This window comes from Taudactylus pleione, unplaced genomic scaffold (assembly GCF_031769625.1).
Source record: "Taudactylus pleione unplaced genomic scaffold, aTauple2 ptg000122l, whole genome shotgun sequence".
NCBI classification, from domain to species: Eukaryota; Metazoa; Chordata; class Amphibia; order Anura; family Myobatrachidae; genus Taudactylus; species Taudactylus pleione.
In genome coordinates, this window is record NW_028284524.1 from 14,057,400 (window position 1) to 14,069,474 (window position 12,075).

At 45.5% G+C, this 12,075-nt stretch overlaps 1 protein-coding gene across 1 annotated transcript in view; it reads right to left on the reverse strand.

Moving 5' to 3' along the window:
- Positions 1–8,475, reverse strand: part of CTDSP1 (CTD small phosphatase 1) — a 58,080-nt gene extending 49,605 nt beyond the window's left edge. Inside the window, exon 1 of the mRNA XM_088472374.1 lies at positions 8,086–8,475. Coding sequence (XP_088328500.1) covers positions 8,086–8,152 — 67 coding nt within the window. The 5' untranslated portion in view covers positions 8,153–8,475. The remainder of the gene's footprint in view (positions 1–8,085) is intronic.
- Positions 8,476–12,075: the final 3,600 nt, after the last annotated feature.

Below are 12,075 nucleotides of genomic sequence, written 5' to 3' on the forward strand. Positions count from 1 at the left end.
ATCCACCTCCCTTCCTTATCCCTACAATGGAACTTACAGATAGTCAATGTTGCTACACACTTCCATACAGTGGGGGTGGGGGGGTGTCACATGGATGCTTTTTAAATGTAGATCCTCATGTAAAGAGCAGCATCTTCAAGCTGAGTAACAGTTCTAATAAGTTCTGGATGAAATAGAGAGGATGTCAAAAAAGACCTTTAACCTGTGGTTTTTAAGCCTTTAATATCCTGCACACGTGTCCAAAGCGTTCAATAAATATTCTCTCCAACAGAAATTAATTTCAAGTGCTAGATAAACACTGTGAGGTTTAGAAGCGATTCAGCTGCAAGACAAGTGCTATAAAAATAAGGTGTGAACGATTCCAATAGGGCAGCAAGCAAATTCAGGCGAATTCAGTGTTGAGTCGGGCTGCGAAGGGTGCGATGTGCCGGCCCGTTGCCGGCGTTTTAATGCCGTTGCCATGGCACATCGCACCTAATTGGATCGAGCCCTAAGCTGCATACACACTATGAGATGTGTACCCAGCTGGCGGAACAAAGCAATGGAGCGATATATCGCGCCGCCTATACATACTGCACGATCCGATGTACGACTGCGCAATATATCGATCCATGCTGCATATAGCAGCATGGCGTCGTTCACCACATCGTTCCAACTGCTATGCAGCACAACTGATGGAATGATGCGATGAATGACTGCTGTGCGTACACACTGCACGATCACTGCTATATATCGTTGCGATCCCTGTAAGAATTATATATTGTAGAATATATCTTATAGTGTGTACCCAGCTTTAAAATGAAGTGAGCACAAGATTTTTCTTTTTTCTTCTATTTACAGTATAGTAGACGATAATATTCTGTGTGTGTGTATGATAGAAGTTACTATGCATGAACTACATGAGTTTATTGAGCAAAAGTAGCAACATTTATCTACTTAAAATCCTATCAAGCTGTGCAAATATATAATAAGCAAGAAAGTGTGCTTGTCTGTTTGTCCTTTGTGCCTGGTCAAAGTTTTGTACCTAGCTCTACCAAATTTGGCATGGTGGTGTAGTTTGACCAGGATTAGGTTTTTGCCTAGGTTTGAACTTCATCTGTCACACAATCCCATAAAACCAGGATATTCTTAAATTACACAGGTTCTGGGGTTGGCTTCATACACACATTATCATCTTTTCCAAAGTGTTGTGTTATATCACTTTTCCAACAGCTGCATATATGAAATAGTCAGCCCTTTGCGGTTGCATGATAAACTTTGACATTAAACAATGTGCATTATTAACGCTTAACTCACAGTCTCATCTTACAGCAGCCACCCTGAGGGTCTTAGCAGAGTGCCTGACCGGCTCATGAGCAGTTCAGCACACGATACATTCAGACTGTGCCAGACAGCATAATCAATCCACAATCTGTAATTATGGCAAAGCTTAGCATAAGGAGTTTACAAACAGCAGAGGAGATTAATCGCAGCCACACAGTGCCACTGCAGGTGGGCCCGCTTCTACCCGCAAACGGGACTCTAGTTTCCGCATTCATTCCCCCCCAATGGCAGCCCTGCTAGACTTACTCTTCAATGTTAGCCTGCAGAGTGATTTCACGTGGTGATTCAGCTGTGGAAGCAGTGACAGGGATCAAACAGATTCCCAATTCAGAGAAATTATGTTTAGAGAATTACTGAATCTACCAATCTTTTTGCATATATTCACTTTGTGGAACTTAATTGGTTGAAGTTCATCAGCTCAAAGCTACATACTCCCAACCAAACCGTGAACTTTTTCATTTGGCAAAGATTCTTTTCTTCTATCTGTGTAGCTTCCTGCTGCCTTCAATACTCTCATCACATCATGTCACTGCCCCTGTCACATGTAGCCCTATTCTCACTAAGGGGGTCTATGTACTAAGCCTTGAAGAGAGATAAATTGAATGGAGACACTGTAACAATCAATCAGCTCCTAACTGTCATTTTTCAAACACGTGACTCATTGGCATATCTATAATGGGTGCAGGGTGGGTGGTGTACACGGGCCCCAGGGTCCAGGGGGGCCCACACTGCACTCATGTTTAAGATTTACCTATCCGGAGTCCAGAGTCAGCGCAGCAGCACAAATCACCGGAAAAACGGTGTGGTGTCCATTTTCACTAAGATTTGCGCATGTGCAGTAGAGAAGTCTCTGGGACCATGGCACGGACGCCATGTTACTGGAGACCTGCGCATGTTCAGTAGACACTGGCACAATTCCAGAGTCTACTGCACAGCAAAGAAGATGGGGCCTGAACAGAGTCTGCACATGGGCCCCCGCCTCTCTTAAACCGCCATTGACATGATTCATATCCTGATATACTCTGTGCTGCCTGAGATCCTGTTCCTCCTGATATATAGCTGTCTGTGGCTTCATGCTGCCTTCATTCTCTTCCTTGCATTATGACACTGCCCGTCACATGTTGCCCTGTCCTTGCATAAACTGCCTCCCACAACATCACAGACACATACGCCTCTCCTGAAATGTTCTGAGCTCAGGACCTGATTCAGACCCACTCGCTAGGCTGTGTTCGCTAGTAGCCTGCCGATGTTTGCAATGTGCGCATGCGTATAAGTCGCAGTGCGCGAACTAGTCCATGCAATTGGGAAGCGTTCGCTCGCTGCGCATAGCCACCTCGCTAGAATGAGTGACAGGACGAGCCGTTTATGGGTGGTGACGGGATGGTTGATGAAAACTGGGGTGTGGTGGTGTGAACGCAGGCGTGTCTGAGCGTCTTAACGCCATTTCAGAGGCGTGCATAATTAAGACGGAGTGTCATAATACACGTCACATGGCTGAATTACACACTGAAGCACTCGCAGTGCTTGCAGTAGGGTATGGTCAGCCGTTACTCGATGTTACCGATTGTTGCATACACTACCTGGAGATGACGTGGGAAAGTGGGTGTCTTAAGACAGGCTGGTGGGCGTCTGAATACACGCCATGATTTTAAAGCCAAGACATAGTGGGTGTGCTAGTGCCTTGCCGTGTGATTGCAGGATTTGCATACTTTGGCTGCGTGCGAATGCATCTAGCGAGTGGGTCTGAATCAGGCCCTCGGTTTCTGCTGGACTTCTCAGAGATCTGTGTAAATATATCATAGAAATTTCCAGATTTTCTAATAAAGAAAAATAAATTTTTAATTTGACTCCAGACTAATGATTCTGATGCCAAACCCCCCAAAAATCTTTACCTAATATGCAATGTGTATCTATCACTTACACATGCAGAAGAGAGGCATCCTGTGAGTTGAATCGATATTTATGAGGATGCAGCCTAACAAATCTTAAGCATTGGTGGCATCACTGAGGCACTTTCATATTAATGTTTTAGTGTGTAGTTTTATTTTCAGTTTGCTGCAGAAACAGATCATAGATGTAAACAGTCTGGTATCACTGGACATACACCCAGGAGATGCTGATAAGACTGATGGAGATTCAGCATTTGGGAACTTTCAGTGCAGCTGACAGTGCACAAACAGTTACAGGATCCACAGAGCAGGGGAAACGGGCCTCCTGTCTGCTTCTCTCGCACCTCCCTGCGTGGGCAGCAGCAGTGTACACGTCCGCCCCACCCATATACATGCTGCTGGATACAGCTCTACTACTGCCCTGCCAACCATATACAAATCTACATGACATTATCAGACACTGCTGAAATACTTACATTATTCCATAACCATTGGGTCGGATATTAATAATCCCTATTCCAGGCTTACAGTGCACCAGTCACCAGCAATTAAGATATTATGACTTAGTTTAAGATTAAAAGAAAAACAATGGTTTCTACGCCCCAGCAATACTTAGTTATTTACGCATTATAAATAAGTCTTCTGCCTTTCCAGCCAATGGCAGCAGTATGCAAATCAGAGGGAGGAGACTGATTCAGCAGCCTCTTATGCTGGGTACACACTAAACGATGTGTGCACCCGCTGCATGGGGTTGTCAGTCGCATTGTCAGAGTGAGCTGCATGTAGGGCCAACCTGACGATACGACTGATGACCAAATGGGAGTGCGCATGGCCCAACATAGTGGATATATATTAGGCGATTTTGACAATATGTCGGCCCGATCCGCCGGTTCGGGCGAAATATCATGGTCTAATGTGTACCCACCTCTAGTAGTATAAAAAGATGAGTCCTGTGATTTGGAGATAAAAGAAATAGCACATACAGTAACATAGGTTAGGTATTGGTTCTAAAAACATAATCATTGGTTTGTTAGTAAATACACTAGTGAGGCTTTATGAAGGATACAATTGATATATTCTTTGACGTTCATGTTTCTGTTGCACTTCAACTCCCAAAAGATGATGGGAATAGTAGTAGTGCAGCACAGCATATGGGACGATGCGATAAACGACAGAATGGAACTACATTGCATTGTGCAGTGTGTACGGATGGTGCAATGTATCATGCCGTTGCATCGTGCCGTCACTGGATACACAGATCGTGTAGTGCGTACCCAGCATAAAGTTTATCGTGCAACTTTGCAGATTTCTGAGGGTGTATTCAGGACCTTGCCACCAACTATGAAAGGTATTTGCAAGTTAGATGTTTTTAAATGATTCTTCAAACCAATCAAAAAATAACATATTTTCACAATGTAATATATATTATATTTCAGTTTATGTAGTATTATCCTGATACCTTTGCCACCCTAAACAAGCATAGTGCCATCCAGAATATACTGTAAACAAGCTGTGATCACACATTGGAAATACACATTGCTGGCAGCAGCCAATCACAGATCTGAGTCAGCATCAGCTGCTATCTGCATCATCCTTGCCTGCTGTGTGTGCCAACCTCTGGGCACGTTCCTAAACAATGCCACGAGACTAATATGTGATCATCACAGGGTAGATATGATTATTAGATCCATACCTTGGTCAGGGAGAGAAGAATGCAGCTGTCAGATCTCTGACCCAAAATACCCTCCCCCCCATTCCCACAAAAAAAAAAAAAAAGGTAGGTTACCATAAAAATGTTCTTAGTGGTAACACATCAACATGTCTCACTAGAAGATTACTTAGGGACAGTTGCTGACAGTTACAAACAACAGTGATTTATCTTTCCAGAGATAAGTTTGTGGCAAGTTTATATCCGGCACTAAAGATACTAGCTAGAATTATATCCTGCCAAGGCATTTACACAAACTTTAATATATTAAATAACAAAGCAGGGTAGACTATGTAATGACAATACTGTAACCCCTTCAGTAAAACATACAAAGTAACTCAAGTGACCTGTGTGCTTTTATGCAGGTGACTGCCAATATCATTAAATTAATGTACAGTAAGGCATTAATTCTTATAATATACAAGGGCCAATTTGAGACTAACAGCATGTTGTTTGTGTAAGACAGGGGTGGGGAACCTTTTTTGGTATATATAACATTATTTGCGGGCCCGATGCAGGCCACGCCCCCCCGTGTGATGTCACATTGGGACGGGGCCACAATCACCAGTGATTACAGCAATGCCTGGAGCATCCTGAGGATGCTCCGGGGAGCTGTAAGGGCAGTGGTGTGACCGTCCGAAGTGTCCTAAGGACACTCCAGGTGGCACTGCTGCATAGATTCTGGCTGCAGGGTGCCATTATAGGCACACTGCTATCCAGATGAGGCTAACAGAAAAAAGCTCAGAGGGCCAGAGCAAATGATTCCAGGGGCCTTATACGGCCCCCGGGTCTGAGGATCCCCATCCCTGGTGTAAGGGGTCATAATAACTAGGTAAGTTTTACCTTCACTGGTAATTCTACTTTCACATTGGGTCATGTGACAAGTAACATCACTGCTCATTAAAATTAATTATACTTGACATTAATGAAAATCATTACTCACCAAATATATGTGTATATTAAACAGGATATAGCATTCATCAGTACAAGCTATTTTTTTCATTGCTGATCTATACTGACATAGATTACTGAAACCTCTATATACAGAGTGAAGGTAAAACTCCATGAAAATGGAAATATTTTTCTGTCATTCCCTACATTTTTCAGTTTCGTACACAAACAGCAAAATTAGGTTAATGCAAGAGGTACATTGATGTTTATTTGCATTTATCAATAAAAGTCAGTGATTTTAACAGTGGGACAGACATTCACACAAAATATTTCATCATGCACTGTGTAACCAAAAGAAATGTTTTGGACTGATTACTTTTAAAAAAACAAGTGTTACATGTAAACCTGTATAATGTGCTGTAGCCAGTATGGTTGGTAAAAGGGCAAATTTTTTAATTGATTATAAATTATACCCAACCTGGAAGATTTAATGTCTGTAAACAGCTGTTTTAACAGTTCAGGAAAAAAGTTAAAAAAGATGGTAACCTAATGGCATTCAGAGAAACCTGGCAATTCCCTCATTTTGCAAAATTCATTGTGTACCACTAACAAGTTATTTGTAAATATTTCAAGATATTTTGTATAAAATGAGAGGGAGAGTTCTGCACTGCATATTCTACAATCCAACATGTCAGATAGACACTCGGAACGGAAAGAACTTCTATTCTCAGCCCTCTGGCATAAAAGACATTTTTTAAAGAAAATAATTTTACTTTCAGTTTAGAAGAACTAAAAAGAAAATATAATGTCTCTAAATTCTTGCTCAATGTGGAGGTGAAATAAAATATATTAATACAAAAGATCCTAATACTTGAAATTGAACCTCTAATGGTGCATACACACGTTCAGATCAGATGATAAAGATATCATTGTCTGATCGTCCTGCATGTGCTGGATGATCGTTATAGAACATCCAGCCTAGCACCAACCCCCAAACTACTAAACGACCAGGATGGACTGCATGCACGGGCAATTGTCGTTATCGACCATACGTGCCCACGCATCGTCCGTCGTTTGGGGGTTGAAAGGGGCCAAAAATTGAACGATATTGACGATATAATGATTCCGTTATCGTTATATTGTCCTACAAAATCTGACCGTGTGTATGCACCATAAGAATATAGTTCTGATTCCATCAATTTTCAAAACACAAAAAGTGACTAAATAGAAATCATGTTCTGTTTATATAATGCACATAACAATGGAAATAAAATGATTGACAAGTCAGTAGTGTCTCTCCAGGTTTTGCTTAGGGCACCTAATAGGGTCATTCGCTCATTCTATTAAGAGTTAGTTGATGCTGCAACTGTATCATATGGCAAAAATTCCCTTCATGTTTTGTTTGTGGTGTTTATACAGGTTTATGTGAAGCATTTGTTCACATTATCATCACGGATTATTAAAAGATACAGGCAGTGCTGGTACAACAGGGCGATCGCCCAGGGGCCCCCAACATATCCCCAGTATGAGGGACACTGTGGTATAATGTGTAACGGGGACAGTAATAGTGTGTTCAATACATTTGTAGATACTGGGAGTATTTCCATATTATACTTCTTCAAAATATTGCCAGTATATCATTTTGACAATTTTATTACTATTATTGGGGGTCTCCACAAATGAGTTGCCCTGGGGCTCACACAAACCGTAATCCGGCCCTGGATACAGGCACAGGTTCACCTGGATTATTCCAGAGGGTCATTTTCACGCAGCGCAGAGGATTATTAATAAATGAAAGCGGTCAGGTAATAAATGGTCTGATATGGAACAATTTGCCATTCTGTAAATAACAGGTTCAAACTTGCTGATCCATAGTTGTTACCCAAATAAGTCATACCTATCATCCTGGGCAATATCAGAGGATGCTGTGCCCAGTTCAGTGTGCCAGCCCAAGCTACAGGCCAGGGGGGTCCACGCTATGTGACATCTATACTGCCCCGCCCCCTATCTGTCAAACCCCCTTTATAACATTCTCAATTAAATACCCGCTATAGAAGCAGGGGTACAGGCATGCCTGGCACAGGGGTTGGTAATGCATGACCCTGCACTGACATATTGGGGTTTCCGGAGAGATGAAGGGGTGCACACCTTCAATTGCAGACACCCAGGCGCCAGTAGCAGGACATCAACACAAAATGTTCCCTACGATAATGTATCTGATGCCAGCACACTACAGCCCGACATCTCCCCCAGCACCTGGGCCCCGGTCCTCACCTTTCTCTTGCAGGGGGGAGTTCACATCTTCTCGGCTGACCTGGGTGAATATGGACGGATTGTCCATCACACCTCTCCGGACCTAGATCCTCCAGGAGTTCTGTGACTTCTTCTTCCCTCTGGGTTTGGGATTTAATGTAGAGATGAGGAATACAGGGCGGGAAGGGGACAGGACAGGGGGCATGGGGGGGACAGACAGAGAACGGGGGGAGGGAGAAAAATAAAATAAAAAAAACAAAAAGGGGAGATTGCTGCAAACTTTGTTACAACATGGAGTTCTCTGCTCACAGCTCGGGTACAAACATGGAGCCCAGCGGCGGTTTCAAGGGACCCCATTAAAGCGGCGATTCCTCCCGCTCCCGCTGGGGGCCGCTCGCTCAGCCTAGGCTGGCAGAATGTTGTTATTGCTGCTTGGGTGCGAGTGCGAGAAGAGTTCTTCATACCTCAGACCACCGGGGTCATGGGCCGTGTGTGATAGTGAATGGAGGCTCAGCTGGAAGGACAGAGTTGTGAATCAGCAGCTGAAGAACATCCTAATAGAAGGACAGGGTTAGGGAATCGAGGAAGAGGGGGAGGAGGCTCAGGTGCTGTAGAACATCCTTGGAAGGACAGGGTTGTGGAATCAGCTGCTGCAGAACATCCTTGGAAGGGTTAGGGAATCCAAGAACAGAGGCAGGGGCTCAGGTGCTGCAGAACATCCTTGGAAGGACAGGGTTGTGGAATCAGCTGCTGCAGAACATCCTTTGAAGGCAGAGCTTGCCCAGCCAAATTAGTGCCCTAGGCAAGATTTTGGGTGGTGGCCCCCAAACATGGGATCCTGAATAAAGGGGGGTGGCCTCATGGAAGCAGTATGATCTTTCTATGCTGTGGCCCCTTCCCCCCTTATGCTGTGCTCCCAGAACAGATCACATAACCCAGCACCACTCTCTCAGCACATCACAGATCACAGCATCCCTGACCCAGCACAGCACAGATCACAGCACCCATTACCCCTCTCACAGGACAGCACCCTTCACCCCTCTCAGCACAGATCACAGCACAGCACCCCTCACCCAGGACAGCACAAATCGCAGCACTCATCACCCAACACAGCAGACCATCTATCACCCCTCTCCCAGCACATATCACAGCACCCATCACCTTTCTCCCAGTATAGCACTCATCACACCGGCACTCACCCAGCACAGCACCCCCCTCTCCCAGCACAGCAGGGTGCCAGCACCAACCCTCACCCCTTTCCCAGCAGAGCACCCCTGTCCCTGCTGTAAGCACCACAGCACTCCGGCCCTCTCCCAGTTCCAAACTTACTTTACTTGAGGGCAGGCTGCAGAGCCGCCCGACTCGAAGTACAGCAAGTTGTAGGCAGTGGACCCGCTTTTTCCCGGCTCAGGCTAGCAGGCTGCATCCAGGTATATGCCGCCCCCGAGCCAGCCCAGCGCTAACCACTAGTTGCCTCCAGGAGCCCCGCCCCTGCAAACCGCAGCTGTTTCTGCTGCTGCCCGCTCACTGGTTGTTGCTGTCAGCTGAGCTCCAATCGTTGATGCTGCACAGCAGCAGTAGTAGCTGTCAGAGTCTCCGTACAGCTGACTGTGCCTGCCCCAAACTTCAGTCGGCCCTAGGTGGGCTTGGATGCCCCTAGGCGTTTGCCTATGCCGAGGGCCGGCCCTGATTGAAGGACAGGGTTAGAGAATCAGCTGCTGCAGAACATCCTTGGAAGGGCAAGGTTAGGGAATCGAGAACCAAGAGGGAGGAGGCCTCGGCTGCTGCAGAAAAACCTTGGATAGGGTTGGGGAATCAGCTGCTGCAGAACATCATTGGAAGGACAGGGTTGGGGAATCAGCTGCTGCAGAACATCATTGGAAGGACAGGGTTGGGGAATCAGCTGCTGCAGAACATCATTGGAAGGACAGGGTTGGGGAATCGAACAAAGGGAGGAGGCACAGCTGCTGCACAACCTCTTTGATAGAGATATGAAATCTTGAGGAACCATGAGTGGTGGCTCAGTTGCTGTAGAGCCTTTTAGAAGGAGAGAGCTGGGGAATCAAGAAACATTAAGCGTGGGCACTTAGCTGCTGCAGAATCTTTAGAGAGGAACAGGACTGGGGTATTATTATTATTATTATCCTTTATTTATATGGCGCCACAAGGGTTCCGCTGCGCCTTACATAGTGCACAAACATAGTACATAAACAGTTGAGCAGAACAAGAACAGTGTCATACAGTTTAAGACACTACAAGACAAGTACATGGTATATAAACACTGCTGCAACATAAGCAGGATGGCAAAAGTCACGGGTTAGGTGCTTTTGAGTATAGAGCAGATAATATAAGTAAAGAAAGGATAAGCACAAGAGGAAAGAGGGCCCTGCTCGTGAGAGCTTACATTCTAAAGGGGATGGGCAAACAGACAGGGGTGACACAGATGGGGTAGACAGTGAGCATGGGACAGAGGGTTAGGATGACAGATGGGTGGATTCCTATTTTACAGTATGTGAGGAAGTCATTTGAATTAAGATTTATGCCACTGACATTCTACTTTAAGAGGCAGTATTTGTAGGTGTCTGTGGAAAGCCATGGCTGTTATATCAGTTTACGTGAAGTCTGACGGGTGGCTGAAGCGACTTCATGAAGGGCTATTTAGAGAGTTTGGTTAACGTGTGAACCAGCAGTCTCAGGTAAATGTAGAAATTGGTGAAAGTAGTTATTGTAAAGAGATGTTCAGATGTAAAATAATAAGTTGTGATCAATTGTGAATTCTATAAGGCACATTTATTGATTTGGAGGGTGATGGGAGACGTGAGGTTTGCAGGATATTTATTCCATAGTAAATCCGCTGTATGTGTGTGGGGCCTGGATTTGGTGATATGTTACCAGATAATAAAAGCAGGAGGATGGAGAAGTAGATATAGTTGTAGGTGTGTAAAAGTTTTTTATATTGACACAATGAGGCTGTAATTGTCAATTTTTGAGGTAGTCAAGGAGCGTAGGAATGGGGCAAATGCTGCCTCCATTTAAGGACAGGACTAGGGCATTGAACAACAAAGTGGGGGCTCTGCTGCTGCAGAACATCTTGGGAGAGCAGGGTTGCTGAAACCTTGAAGAGCTGTGAGTTGTGTTTCAGCTGTTGAAGAGTCTCTTGGAAGGACAGGGCTGGGGAATGTAGGAACTGAAGGAATGGGCTTAGCTGCTGCAGAGTCTCTTGGAAGTGCACGGTTGTAGAAGTAATGAGGAATTGTTAAAGGTGGCTTAGCTGCTGTAAAACCTCCTGAAAGGTTAACTGGCAAATTATGTGTGAAATTGGAGGTTCAAGATAGAATCATGATGAATTGGGTGTTGGCCCTCTTTAAGAGACTAGTGGGTATATTTACTAAAGTGAGAGTTTTCAGTAGTGGCTTCGACGTCAGTAGCTGGGCTGCCCCAGCCCTCTTCCTGTAGTTAATGGATGCCGCACACATGCGCGCTGCGTCTATTCCTCTTTTCCGGGGCCGGCACCGCCGCACAGTTGTGGCCCGTGGGACGAAGTGGTACAGCGGGGCAGTTCCCGAAAAACGGGGACTGTCCAGCTGAAATCGGGAATGGCTGGGAGGGGTGTGCCCTCTATGGGGAAACTCGCTCCGGAGCTCTCTACAAAAGGGGCGGCTGTCAATGTTGATCGACAGCTCGCCCCGTTTTGTAGGCGGGGCGGGAGGAGTGGTTTCACAAATGGAGGCGTTCCTGACGGAGCGCCTGCCGTTTTGTGGGCGGCCGCACTGACATCATCAATGATGTCAGTGGGGAGCTTCCTGCTCGATCACAGCAGGACGCTCCCTGGGGCTTGCGGTTGCCGAGACCCAACCTTAGGGCCTCGTCGCAAGCCCCGATGGTCGTGAACCTGGTTGGTCGCTAAGCTGTGGGTAGTAACCCACAGCTTAGCTAGCGACCAGGAGGCCGCACTACAAAAAAGGAAGTGGCCGCCCTCATTCAGAGAGAGCGAGCGCTTCTTGCGACCGC